At 43.3% G+C, this 14,250-nt stretch overlaps 2 protein-coding genes across 2 annotated transcripts; one reads left to right on the top strand and one right to left on the bottom strand.

Moving 5' to 3' along the window:
* Nucleotides 1-6,834: 6,834 nt before the first annotated feature.
* Nucleotides 6,835-7,492, top strand: LOC5575751 (histidine triad nucleotide-binding protein 1). Its single transcript, XM_001662127.2, has one exon. The coding sequence runs from the start codon at nucleotides 6,951-6,953 to the stop codon at nucleotides 7,422-7,424; it is 474 nt and encodes a 157-aa protein (XP_001662177.1). The 5' UTR covers nucleotides 6,835-6,950; the 3' UTR covers nucleotides 7,425-7,492.
* On the bottom strand, nucleotides 7,475-8,892 carry LOC5575752 (28S ribosomal protein S22, mitochondrial). The gene is made up of 2 exons (XM_001662126.2): nucleotides 8,601-8,892; nucleotides 7,475-8,535 (listed from the first exon to the last, which is right to left on the bottom strand). Exons 1-2 carry the CDS (start codon nucleotides 8,734-8,736, stop codon nucleotides 7,535-7,537), a joined length of 1,137 nt encoding a protein of 378 aa, XP_001662176.1. The 5' UTR covers nucleotides 8,737-8,892; the 3' UTR covers nucleotides 7,475-7,534.
* Between the last annotated feature and the right edge of the window lie 5,358 nt (nucleotides 8,893-14,250).

Here is a 14,250-nt window from a genome sequence, read left to right as displayed (position 1 = left end):
TTTCGACAAAAATGCCACAGGGCATATAGTTTGAACACTGGGGTTGTTCCTAACTGACATTTCGGAAGGGACACGGAAAACAAAATATACCCAACATTTGAGTTTAAACCAAAAGGTGTGACAAAATCATAAAAAAATGTTTTTTGTACTTAAACCAATGAAAATCAATTAAAAATTGAGTAAACATGTGTTTCTGCCCTAAACTTAAGCGTTTGGTACTAAAATTGAGACAGGGCTTTAGGACCCTATTCATGGTAAAGGTATACACCAAAGACAAATTAAAGACCCCTATGTCCCTTGCAGTTGCTCGAAATTTTATGGCTCATAAGGTAATCTAGAATGCCGTTCAAAGTGTACTGCGATCTGTCAAACTTGGGTACCTTTTGCACTACCGAGGGACGAAATGCAGTACTAGAAGTGGTACCCAATCTGAGCCCGAGTGTGACGGATTTGTATACACTGCATTTGATGTATACAGTGTTAGTTATTTTTAGTCATTTATTTGTTTTCAATCAATTTTGTGGCAGTTGAATAAAAGCTGAGATGAATGCTTATAAACCGATTTTGAAGTTGTAGAATAAAGTCAATATACAACGACACGCTTTATAACTTCTCCAAATTTGTGTGAACAACGCCTGAACAAAGGCTTCACTTGGAAATAATTAAAATGTTGTTCAACATGATGCTGAATTAAACTGCAATAATGTAGTTTGTTAAACTAGTGTTGTTAAATCATCAATCCTTATTAAGCTAAGTGAAACCTGAATAAACATCATTACAATATATGATTACAGTCACTAAATGATAAGAAGCTTAATAATTTCGCCAGATTTGCTTGAACAATGTGTGCGTAGCAGCTGCAAAGTAATATAATAAAGCAACTATTCAGTATGTAGTTGTGAAAAATTGCTTAATAAATGATTATAAAATAGGCAAATGTTTCTTGGGTAGCCATTTTTCTGCGAGTAATATTCCCTATGTCGTATATGATAACGATATATTGCCCATTGCACGGTGACGTCATTAGAAAATCGCTCTCTTGTCGGCAGAGTACAGGATCACACAGCGGAATACCAGCGAAGGATATTCGGAATTGTTGAGTAGAAATTGCACGTGAGAACTACGATTTAACAGAGACTTTATTTAGCGAATGAAAAACACGTCGCGCACTTAGTAACGAACTTTTACTTGTGAGCTTTTCTATCTAGCGAAGCACACACCATAAACAAGGTGCGTGCGCACGGAAGGTGCATACATCAAGGTTCGGCGAAAGAGGTACAAAGTATATTGATGTAAGAGGTGAACATTGTACCTTCCCACACTCCCCCTCAATGTGAACTCTCTTCACTTGAACGTTCCTCGTACAGCCCAAGCAGTTCGCAGAACTCTCGGTGCTTCACGGGACCCAATGGTTTAGTCAGGATGTCGGCTTGCATTTGGTCTGTCGGGCAATACTGCAAACGAACTTCTCCTCGATCACAAAGCTCCTTTATGAAACGCTCCTTTGTATCAATGTGTTTCGATCTCCTGCTTACCCGTTCCGAGTGAACAAACGCCAAGCACCCTTGATTATCTTCCATAATGATCGTTGGTTGCTTCTGAGTTTCACCCATGTCACAAAGAAGTTGTCTGAGCCACAAAGCCTCCTGGCACGCTTCACTGAGTGCCACGTACTCAGCTTCCATCGACGACAAGCTTACACATGGTTGACGACGACTGGCCCACATAATGCAACCTCCTCCAATCTTGAACAGAATACCGGATGTCGAGCGACGACTAGCAACATCGCCAGCCCAATCTGCGTCCGAGAAACCGGTAAGACTTTGCTGTTGCTGATCTCCTCCAAGATGTAACTGGTAGCACCTCGTTAACTTCAAATATCGAAGCACACGCTTCGCCGCAGTCCAATCACAATCCCGGGGAGCACTGAATCTTCTTCCCAGAATCGCTGCACTTGCTGCAATATCCGGCCGTGCAACAATGGCCAAATAAAGCAGCCCTCCAACCAAACTACGGTATCCAGTTGGATCTTCGAACGGTTCACTACTGTCCACCATCTTCACATATCCGGGGTCCATTGGCGACTTTGCCGTTTTACATTGTTCCATAGCGAAGGCTTTCAACAACTTGTCAATATAGTTACGCAGTCCCAACTTGAACACATTTCCTTCACGCTTAACTTCAACCCCCAAAAAATGTCGCACTTCTCCAAGAGATGTCAGTTCAAAATCCGTTTTCAACTTGTCGCATATTTTGTCGATCTCCGATTCGTCCGTAGACGCAATCAGCAGATCATCCACATACACTATCAAAATCACTTTGGCACTTACAATGTCCTTGATATACAGGCACGGGTCTGCCGAGGCAGCCTTGAACCCATTCTTCACTAAAACTTCATCCAATCGCCGGTTCCAGCATCTAGCTGACTGCCGCAGCCCATAGATGCTGCGTTGTAGACGACACACGAGATTTTCCTTCCCTGGAACGACGAAACCTGGCGGCTGTCGCATGAACACCTCCTCCTCGAGTGAACCGTACAGGTAGGCCGTCTTCACATCTAGGTGACGAACGAGCATATTGCTCTTCGCCGCTATCGAAAGAAAGGTACGGAACGTTGATTGGCAAGTTACGGGTGCGAAAACATCTCCAACGTCAACTCCGGAGCGCTGAGCGTAGCCTTGGGCTACCAGCCTCGCCTTATGTTTTACGATTTGGTTCTCTTCATTCCTCTTCTCCTTGTACACCCATTTCGAACCAATAGCCTTCTTGCCTTCTGGTAACGGGACCAACTTCCAAGTTTTGTTCTTTCGATGAGATTCCAGCTCTTCCAGCATCGCTCCGCGCCACACAGGGACTTGCAAAGCTTCCTTGTGGTCGGCTGGACCTTCAACTGCACACGCGGCAAAACCTACGGCATATTCCAGGTCGTAATCTTCCAAATGACGTGGCTTTGCTCCAAGATTCGGTCTACCCGACCGACGAACTCTCGGACTGGAACTTGCTTCAGGTTCTTCGACTTCATCATCTGCTTCGGCTTCATAGTAATCTTCGTCAGTTTCATCAAACACTTCTCCCTTCTCTTCTTTGAAGGGAATCAAATCGATCACTTCTTCTTTTTCTTTCACACTTTCAGTTTTCTTCTTCATTTCAGCCGATACTTCCACTGACGTCGACCCGTTGTCCATCTCGATGAAGCGAGCATCTCGGCTCACCGTGATCCGATCCGTCTCGAGATCCACGAAGCGATACGCCTTCTGCTCCATCGCATAGCCAACAAACGTTAGCTTTCTTGCTTTGCTATCCAGCTTCTTCCTCTTAGTATCCGGCACGTGGACATACGCTTGGCTACCGAAGACACGAATGTGGCTGAGATCGGGCTTTCTTCCCCACCAGAGCTCGTGAGGGGTTTTCTGGATTGACCTTGATGGCAACCTATTCTGGATGTATGTGGCGGTTAGCATTGCTTCGCCCCAGAAGCGCTTTTCCATTCCCGCGTCGACCAACATACATGTCGCCATTTCCGTCAGCGACCTATTTTTGCGTTCGGCAACGCCGTTCTGTTGCGGTGAATAGGGGGCGCTGTATTGCGATTGAATTCCTTGCTGCTTATAGAAACTGCGGAGCTCTTTGTTAATGAACTCTCCCCCTCCATCGGATCGGATAACCGATGGCTTGCGACCAAAAAGGTTCTCAACCCACTTTACATACTCTTTAATGATCCCAGCAGCCTCGGATTTGTGTTTCAGGAGGTAAGTCACCGTAAATCGACTGAAGTCATCTGTTATGGCCATCGCGTAACGGTTTCCGCTCGGTGTCTCATTGTCCATCGGTCCACAAAGATCCGTGTGGACGATGTCCAGAATACGAGCCGACTTCCTCTCGACAACCGGATTGAACGGTAGCCTTGCCGATTTACTCTCCAAGCAACATTCACAAACTATTCTCAAACCGCAATCACTCACCTTGATTCCTGTAGCCAAGTCTTCCTTCAGAAGCCGTTCAGCAGCGGCCCAGTCACGGTGGCCGAGCCTCCTATGCCACTGATGCTGGCAGTCCACTTTATGCCGGTTTACCGACGCAGCCAACGACGTCTCTGCTACACGAAGGTAATACAAACCACCATGTCGAAATCCAGTGGCAACAACAGCACCACCAGCAGCCACAATTTCACATCCGTCATTATCGAACGATACACGGAAGTTCTTCTGTGCCAATTTTCCAACCGAAATCAAACTTGTGGAGAGTCCTGGCACGAATTTCACCTCATTCACTTCAATTTTCATGGTTTCGCCGGAACCGTCAACACCAAACACTACACCACTTCCTTCACCCAGGATTTGGGTTTTCTTGCCATCTGCCATCGTGATAAATCCACCCGAAAATTCCTCCAACGAATCGAAAAACGAACGATCGTTGGTCATATGCGCGCTGGCGCCACTGTCAATGACCCAACTGCACGATTTCCCATCACCGACGACAAAAGCAACCCCTCGCGATTCACTCTGGGCAGCTTTGGCTTTACCGGATCCACTACCACTTGCACTGGACGAATCCCCTTCCTTCTTCTGAGTAGCCAGAAACTTCCGGCAATTTCGTTTGATATGACCGGCCTTCTTGCAGAAGTGACAAGTGCGAAAATCACCAGTCGACTTGCCTTCCGCGGATCGCATTGCCTTTTCGATCTTAACAGATCCACTACCTTTTCTCTCGAGTTGCCGATTATACTCATCAACGAGCTTCGACTTGACGACATCAAGCGAGATGTCATCGTCAGACCGACTGTCTAGCGCGGTAACTAAACCGTCGTACGAAACCGGTAGGCTCCTGAGCAGCATACAAATTTTAGTGTCCTTGTCCAAAGTTGTACCGGCTGCATCAAGGCGATCGAATAAATCATCAAACTCGCGCAAATGATTTTCGATATTTCCGTTTTCGGCGAGATTCGACGCACACAGTTTCTTCAAAAGCGAAACTCGAACGGACCGAGTCGTCTTTTGATGATAACTTTTCAAAGCGTTGAACGTGTCGCGCGCGAAAACACAGTTCTTAACGAGCGACAACTGGCTGTCTTCCAGCAACAAAATAATCGTCGCTTTAGCCTTACGATCGTTCTTCTTCCACTCTTCGGTGCGGCCTGCTTCGTCGGGGAGAGCATCTTCGACAATGCCCCACAAATCATCCCGAGCCAAAAGCATCTCCACCCGCACTTTCCACGTTTGCCAGTTGCAACCGTTCAACTTGGCGATCGAAAATTTTGCCTCACTCATCGTCACCAACACACTGCGTACGGGGTGAACAAATGCAGTTCCCCTCTTCTCACTTGCAATACTGTACCACTTTCGCTTTTCACACCAGCAGACTTGCCGGCCGTTTTCTCACCAATACACGCACACTTTTCCCCGTCGCTTTCGAACGACGCTTGCCCTGCCGATGCAGTGGCGAAGTCCCAAAAGCACTATTCGGCTCTTCCCGGCCGAATCTTCCAACTACCGAATTAATTCCTTCTTTGGCCACTTGCTGGGCCCAAAACCTGTCGGCAGAGTACAGGATCACACAGCGGAATACCAGCGAAGGATATTCGGAATTGTTGAGTAGAAATTGCACGTGAGAACTACGATTTAACAGAGACTTTATTTAGCGAATGAAAAACACGTCGCGCACTTAGTAACGAACTTTTACTTGTGAGCTTTTCTATCTAGCGAAGCACACACCATAAACAAGGTGCGTGCGCACGGAAGGTGCATACATCAAGGTTCGGCGAAAGAGGTACAAAGTATATTGATGTAAGAGGTGAACATTGTACCTTCCCACATCTCTTTCCCTCCTTCGGGAAATCTGAAAACAACGGTGGCAGTACCTGTCAAAGTTGACAGGTATTGGCACCATTGTTTTCAAGTTTTTTTTGAAGAGCGAAAGAGTGAATTTCGCCGTGAAATGCCTAATATAGCTAGCTAATAGCAAGAGTGGCTACGAATCATTCTGGTTAGCAAAACGCAGACTTATCGTCGCCAATAGTATTGACACAGACAAGCAGACGTAACAGTTAGAACAATTATCAATTTAAAACATATATGTCTTATGACTATAGTCTATAACTAATAACTATAGTCACGTGAACATTTACGCTCAATGCTAATGTCCACTTCGTTGGTTTGACCACATTTAATCTGAACACTTTTTAATCTGTACCCCGCTAATTTGCACATCGTTCAGATTAAAAATGGTTCAAACGTCATTTACCTCATGGAACGGAGTGAAGTGAGATGGAACGTAGTGGAACGGAACGCAGAATCAAAACAAAACAGTGAAAGAGGTAAACAGAAACACGTTTCTAGGGTGACTAGATGTTCAAATTTAAAATGAACCCCGATGGTTTGCATGAGGTACCGTTCAAATTAGCGGAGGTGCACGGTAGTAGTTTACGCAACAAGCCGTAGAATGACGTACTCATCGTAATTATCCATCGAGGCTTGCCGATGTACGACTCGTGCTGTAAAAATCGAGTTCTGCAACGAGTAGCATACAACATTTTTTTACAATTTCGAGGAAGACCATTTGAGGGTATCAGAAATCATATCAGAAAGTATTCAAAACAGTTGCGTAATGAGAAAGCGTTGCGTAATGGATCATTAATCACTGGTTTCAGTTGCGTAATGACTATTGCGCACTGTACAATTTAGTACATGAAAGTAGGCCGTTTCATGACAGATTGGCGGGATTATTTATCTGTTTGAATGTAGAAATGTACTAAAAAATTATGGAAATTGTATGAGAAGACAAACTTCAAACTTTGAGCGCTTTTTTTTTTCTATGTCTACTTTTTTCCCATGGCACAGTCATTATTTTAGCAGCAGTGAAGCATCGCCATAATTACAACACCTTTCCCGCGCTTTCGAAATCGAACAATAATCATCGAAAAGTCTTGTTTTGATCCCGTGCCAAAGATCTGAATGAATCGTCTGAGCGCTTCCGCTGGATTAATCCGGCGTTTGGTACAACCGAAAAAGGTCGCATGGTCACTGTCCCAGCCGCTGCGATTGCTGACAACCGAGACCGGATCCGGCAATCCAAAGCCACCGGTTCCCGATGCCGACACCATCTTCGATAAAATCATCCGTCGCCAGATCCCGGCGGACATCATCTTCGAGGATGACCTTTGCATGGCCTTCAACGATATAACTCCGCAAGGGCCGGTCCATTTCCTGGTGATTCCGAAACGAAGGATCCCAATGCTGGAGGATGGATCGACCGGTGATACGGAACTCTTCGGGCATCTGATGTTGATTGCCGGTCAGCTGGGGAAACAGCGTGCACCGCAAGGATTTCGCCTCGTGGTCAACAACGGAGAACACGGATGCCAGTCGGTGTCTCACTTGCATTTGCATGTCATCGGAGGACGCCAGCTGGGATGGCCACCGGGATAGTTTGGATGTTATGTAATCGAATTTCTTTCGTTAATAAACGATACACGATGTAGCTTCATCGCCTTTTATTGGTATGTGTGTACGCTCTATCTTAAACCAGAAACTATAGCCTATCTCCCGCCGTGCATCTTACGAATTCCTTCCGCCAATTGTTGCCTCTCGAGGGCCATCTCTTTGTACGCCGCAATCGCCAAATTGAGCTGCACTTTCTTGGTACAATGGTCGGTAACAAACTTTTCTATGACAGCGAGATACTTTTCATCCTGTTGCAGATCTTCCAGGCTCTTGTCTTCCGCTGTGAACATGGGCGCTTCCGAACTCAGCACGAAATCCTTCAGTTGGTCGAATCCTTCCGCCTTAACTTGCACTCCTTCGTGCAGGGAAGCAAACAAGGCAATCAGTTCGACTCCGTTTCTCAAATAATCTCGCTTGATCATATCCAGCAGCAAATCGTCCACCAATCGATGCCACGCCAAGAAGAATGCCATCGGTCCAAAGTGTCTCGTCGATCGCAGTGAATCAAATTCCTTGTTTTCGTTCACGTGCAGATAAACAGTGGCGGTCAAATTGTGATATTCCTTCTCATAAGGTTCGAACTGAACGCAAGCCCTGTCCAGCACAAACTCGTATTCCTTTGCCTCCAGGATCTTTTTAAGATTGCCCGCCTCGAACATCTTTGGCGTTCGCACGTATCGTCCCTTCAGTGGGAAGTAAATCTGGTTCAAACGTTTCCGCGTCTCGTAGGCAGCTTCCTGCAGCGTCCCATCCGGAAGGCGCTCCACAATGGTTCGCTTACTGTTCTTCAACCCGAATGTGATATCCGTGAAGACCATCTTCGCCTCGGAGAAGCCTTTGAGTGCTCCATCCTTCGACAGGACCTTCAAGTTCTCGTGCATTACGTCCACGACCGGAGGCATCTGTAGCATTCGGTCTGCTCTTCCAATCGATTGCATTACCTCCCGGCGCACCTGATCATCGGTCATGAATTTGTACTCCACGGTGTTATCCCTGACCGAACGCTTCCGGAAGACCCGATCCAGCTCTAGCCGGGTCATCGATTTCAGCAGCTTTTGAACGTCCTCGCGCATAAACACCGGCCCCGGATCTTTGTCTGGAAATAAGACTTTATTTGAAACGGACCCATAATAGAGAACTGACGAATAAAAGACCACTCACCATAAGACAGAAACGATTTCCCTTCCGAGCCGGATGAAGAAGAAGCGACGCAGTACCATCGCGCCGCCGTCTTATGTGTGGTGGCATTTTTAATGAATTCCGATAGCAGCCGGGCACCAGATGGAACTTTCAACATGTTCGTTTAGTTAAAATGCAATCAATTTCACTAGGGTTTTTGTCGTAGAAAATTTTGTTCAATGTTTTCTTAGGAAGGGTACGTGATTACAAAACAGATCGGCACACGACGGTCACATTTCGGTTTGCGGTGCCTGTCAGAATCGATGTCAAGTGCTAGAGGAGTTACGCGCGTTATGAAGGGGTACTGTTCCCGGGAATCACTAGAAAATCATGCCACACGGAAACGCGGATCTACTCAAGCTCGAATCCGCAGTTGACAAAAAAGCGCTAAAAATAGTGCTTTGTTTAAATCAAGGGTGGAGGGCGGCTGTCAACTGGGAGTAAATTGAAAAGCCGCCAACCTAAATCCAGAACCAGTTTTAAGGCCGGTTTGCTACTGACAAGAAAAGGAATCGCCTATCTCGATGCGTGGAAAATTTTTCCCAAGAAATGGTCAAGAAAATCACTTTTTTCTGATCGCAGTACGCAGTTGAGAAGAAATGTCACTTCAAAGGGGGCTCTCTGTAGGAAATTTCTTGACCCTTTCAGTCAAGGAATTTCTTTACTTTTCTTGAGCTTAAAGCCAAGTACGGACCTGAAACGTAAATCACTCAAGTAAAATTTATCTTTTTTACCAAAGAAATTTTGACAGCTGATTCAGTGTGAGCGAAATGTCACTTTTACTTGCGGAATAATTGAGCGGCACATTTTTCCGTTCGGAAAAGTGACAGCTCCCTTTGATTTGTACGGCAGGCGTTACCGACGTTACGAAATCAGCTCTACTTCTCAGCTGCGTACAGCTAAAGCCAAGTACGGACCTGAAACGTAAATCACTCAAGTAAAATTTATCTTTTTTACCAAAGAAATTTTGACAGCTGATTCAGTGTGAGCGAAATGTCACTTTTACTTGCGGAATAATTGAGCGGCACATTTTTCCGTTCGGAAAAGTGACAGCTCCCTTTGATTTGTACGGCAGGCGTTACCGACGTTACGAAATCAGCTCTACTTCTCAGCTGCGTACAGCTAAAGTAATTTCGGTAGCGGAATTATTCCTTGACCGTTTCTTGTCCTATCCTTTTGCACAGTACTTATGATCAGCGTACCGGCCATAAAGTAATTTCGGTAGCGGAATTATTCCTTGACCGTTTCTTGTCCTATCCTTTTGCACAGTACTTATGATCAGCGTACCGGCCATAAAGCTAAGCATGCTGTTCCGCTCAAGAAAAGCAAAAATTTCTGCGGAAGAAATGGTTAAGAAATTTTTCTTCTCAAGTTCCCTAAAGTTTCTAGAAATAATTTCTGGCTACATTAGTGCATCATATAAATAAAACAATGATAAAAGACAATATTTTAGTTCTTTAACCCGTATAGGCCTGAGTGGAAGCAAAAATACTGAAACCCTCACCGCTCAGCGAATACTAAACAGATTCAAATGATTTTTTGTCAGTTCACTGGCCCACATATCTAGTTTCTAGAAGTGGCCAGAGGAACTCGGAAATATTCCTGTGGCCGGAGTTATTCCGGCGGGTTACTGGGTCAAGTCGGGTAAAAAGAGCTATTTTTTGGACATGCCAAGTTACCTTTATTTATTTGCAATGGCAATAATTTTAATTTGCATAAATCATAAAGATCTGATATTCAACATCATAAATGAAGTGTTTTGCACCATTTAAAATATACCGGATGTGGCCATTCGGACGTAATGCCCGGAAGAACCTGCTATAGATTTGTTGGATACTAAACCGTTTCAATTCTCGAAAAATATAAATCAAACATAATTTTGCACTAAAATGCGTTCCCACAAGCTTGGCACAGATGTTCAGATACAAATTGGCCACTTTATCATAAGTTTAAGGCATCCCGGGACTCGAAAATGATCATTTGTAGGATTAATCAAATGCAAAACACATAGTTATCCAATTCAATCGTTTCTTAAAAGATTTACACTGCTGCAATTTTCTTAAAATTCCGTCATGTAGTGGCCACATTGTAGCCGATTCCGGAAATTATGTGTGACTTGAAATTTGCCTACCTTAAGGGGCACGAACGCACAGTACCCTTCTCACCCGACCTAACCCAGTTATCCACCGGAATAACTCCGGCCACAAGAATATTTCCGTGATACTCTGTCCACTTCTAGAAACTAGATATGTGTGCCAGTATACTGACAAAAAATCATTTGAATCCATCAATAATTCTCTGAGCGGTGAGGGATTTAGAATTTTTGCTTTCACTCAGGCCTATACGGGTTAATCGTTGATTGACACTCCGGATAATCGAGTCCGACCTGTATCAAAGTACACCCGATTCTGTTTTTGCAAGGATTTTTTTTACACGGCCGTGCAAAAAAAGTTTCCATACATTTTTTCTCACCAAAACCTTATTTTTGCATGAAACGTCGAGAAATGGTGTTACTTTTTTTGCACGGTTTTTGAAATTTTGAACTGAAAACTTTTTTTTTGCTATTCCGTTGCAAATCAATCAACTTTTCATTGAGAAGTTGATCAACATAACGGCCTACTTTTCCTACCAAATAAAACAGTGCTGAAAAGTGCTACTTTTCAGCACTCTTTTCGGTGCTGCAAAGTAGCACTTTTCAGTACTGTTTTGGTAGGCGTCAACCGAACAACCCAGTGTCCTAGTCTCTTCATGCCATGCTTATTGTGAGCGGCGTGTGAGTCGAGACGAGTCGTTCTCACCTCGGGTGACGTGATGTGACTAATGTTAATCAAATGGAAGCGAGTCGACACCTCACCGACTCGGTCTTGCCTTATATGCCGCACATAAAAAGCACAATTGCAACTGATTCTTGAGTTTGTTCTATGTCTGGCGTGAGGTGAGAATTGTCGGTGTTCTTTAGCGAGGTGACAATTCTCGACTCGAGCGAAGTGACTTTCCATTTGGTTTACACGGTTTACACGGCGAATCACTTCACTAGAGTCTACATCCGTTGTGCGATCAGGCTCCGACACAGGTTGGCGATACTGATGTGGGGTCAGATCGTCCAGCATTTGTAGTCACTGTGCTTTCTTACCTGTTTATTCATCTAATAGGGAATATAGATCTACATGATACCGATGGGAACGAGAAGAATTGTGACATTCATGGGTACTACTGTGTCACAGCCTACGTGATTGAAAAATACTGAATTGAAACTACGCATGGCTGTATGCCCATGTGGGTTCTCTTGCAATGTTTGTTTGTGCTTTTAGAGTTCAAACGGCATTTTTCGAAATAGCAAAAAAAGTTGTATCCAACTCGTTACAAAACTCGATTTTTTCAGCACTCGTTGTATTTATCCAACTCGGCGAGCCTCGTTGGATAAATGTACAACTCGTGCTGAAAAAATCATCATTTTGCAACTTGTTGCATAAATAACTATTGCATGGTACGCATCCCTCGTGCAAAAACAGAATAGGGTGTAGTTTGGACAGCTGATTTCCAAGGAATGAAATCTGGCGTAACAATTCAAAAGGGTAGATACCAAGGGGTGGATCACTTCTAATGCATCTGTTATTTCGACAAAATTTGATGCATTTCTATGCATTTAAATGTCCACGTCCAGCAGATTTGTTCATGGCTTGCTAAAACGTTTGGCTGTTGTCTTTGTCGAAGTGTCAAACTTGGCATTCCACAAACTTGAGCAGAGCTGTTATATCATCATATATTACGGATTTATGGCATTTGAGAATCGACTTCGAATACTTGGATAACGTAGATTCTAATCTCTTCGAGGACAAATGAGACTGAGAAAATATTTAAAGGAACGAACGAACGTTTGCGTTGATAAATTAGGTAATTTTATTATTGTTAAAATAATTCTTACTATTCTTCTTGATACAATTGGGTCCTAAAATGTTTAATGAATTCTTGTTTTTATTTAATAATACGAAAGAGCATGTTATTGCAACTACTTTAGCAAGTTTTCCAGCTCAAATAACGGCTATAACATTTTTAAACTTCAAGTTTAAAAATGGTTTCGAATATGAACCTTGACATTTGTTATCTTGTTTGACATTCACTTTTTCGACAAAAATGCCACAGGGCATATAGTTTGAACACGGGGGTGTTCCTATCTGACATTTCGGAAGGGACATGGAAAATAAAATATACCCAACATTTGAGTTTAAACCAAAAGGTGTGACAAAATCATAAAAAAATATTTTTTGTACTTAAACCAATGAAAATCAATTAAAAATTGAGTAAACATGTGTTTCTGCCCTAAACTTAAGCGTTTGGTACTAAAATTGAGACAGGGCTTTAGGACCCTATTGAAGCTTAATTTCAGACTCCTCAGCCATGTTGTCCCGGTTTGCCTTCCTTTCGAGATAACTATGTATTCTACATTCGAAACTGCATAAGGTGAATTCATCCAGCAAGAGGAAGCGAAAAGTAGTTACGGATTGCGTGCTCAAGGCGGAGTGGAAGCAAATCTATCTGGAATAGTGCATTGATATTTTAACTACTTATCCACAGGGGAACATAGTTCACTTGGTCCTAGAATGTATGTCATTCGTGTAAAAAAGGAACACCATCAGTAACAAGGATTCTCATTTTTACATCGAATGATCAATTCTGATAGTTAAATTTAAGTTTGTCCAAGAAACGTACGTAACAAGTTCAAGACATGGTTCGGTCTGTAGAGAATCCTATGAACCTGCATCCAATAGAATTGATAGAGTTGTACGCCTGAAGAAGTCAATGTATATGCGAATTAGATTCTGTATTAATATACAAAAAGTATGCGTTCTTCCACCTTACCCTAGTGGATTACAGATTTTGGCGAAAAAATGTATTCCGCTTTATGAACTGGAGAAATAGCCATTGAAGAAAATAAAACGTCATTATATAGTCAAAAACATTATTATTTTTGCTTTATTTTTTTTTTCAACCACTAATATGAGTTCAAGAATTCGATCTGACTAACCATATTTATAAAGGCGAGCTCAGTGAGGTAAATCAGGTTCATTTTTAACAAGGAAGAGTCACTTCACAGAAGGAAATATAACTACTCATGCTTGCTAGTACAGTCATCTCTCCCTTACTCGATATTGAAGGGACCATCGAGTTAGGGAGGTATCGAGTTACAGAACACAAAAGCAGTGCAACTGCGTTCCAAGGGACCATCGAGTTAGCCATGGAAACCAACTTTTACTATGGTTCTCTAACTCGATATCGAGATACGGAATATCGAGTAAGGGAGAGTTAATTGTAGTTCCGTTCTTTATGCACACAGGACAAGGCTAATGATACAGTATGCTAAACACATGGTTTATAAAATCCGATGGGAATACTTGCTCTGCTCGATAACCTGAAATAAATAACGATTAGCAATTTGTAAGGAATATACCACGGTTTAAAATATGCAGTATGCCGTGAGGAAGAACAACGATATTCAAAACATTCACAACAAACAAATACGCGTTGCCATAGAACAATGAATTGGTAATGTGTCGTTGTTAACGGCAAAGCTAAGTTAATGCGAATGTTGAAAAAATGCATTTGATGCAAATAAATGTACATCTGATGTGCA

Source organism: Aedes aegypti, chromosome 2 (genome assembly GCF_002204515.2).
Source record: "Aedes aegypti strain LVP_AGWG chromosome 2, AaegL5.0 Primary Assembly, whole genome shotgun sequence".
NCBI lineage: Eukaryota > Metazoa > Arthropoda > Insecta > Diptera > Culicidae > Aedes > Aedes aegypti.
The sequence above is the reverse complement of the archived record's forward strand: the minus strand, read 5'-3'. Positions and strand labels throughout refer to the sequence as shown.

Excerpts from the sequence above, each read along its gene's own strand:
- LOC5575751 (XM_001662127.2), top strand. The coding sequence starts at position 6,951 with ATGAATCGTCTGAGCGCTTCCGCTGGATTAATCCGGCGTTTGGTACAA.
- LOC5575752 (XM_001662126.2), bottom strand. The coding sequence starts at position 8,736 with ATGTTGAAAGTTCCATCTGGTGCCCGGCTGCTATCGGAATTCATTAAA. Across the intron at positions 8,536-8,600 it reads GAAATCGTTTCTGTCTTATG|ACAAAGATCCGGGGCCGGTG; the intron begins GTGAGTGGTCTT and ends TCTTATTTCCAG.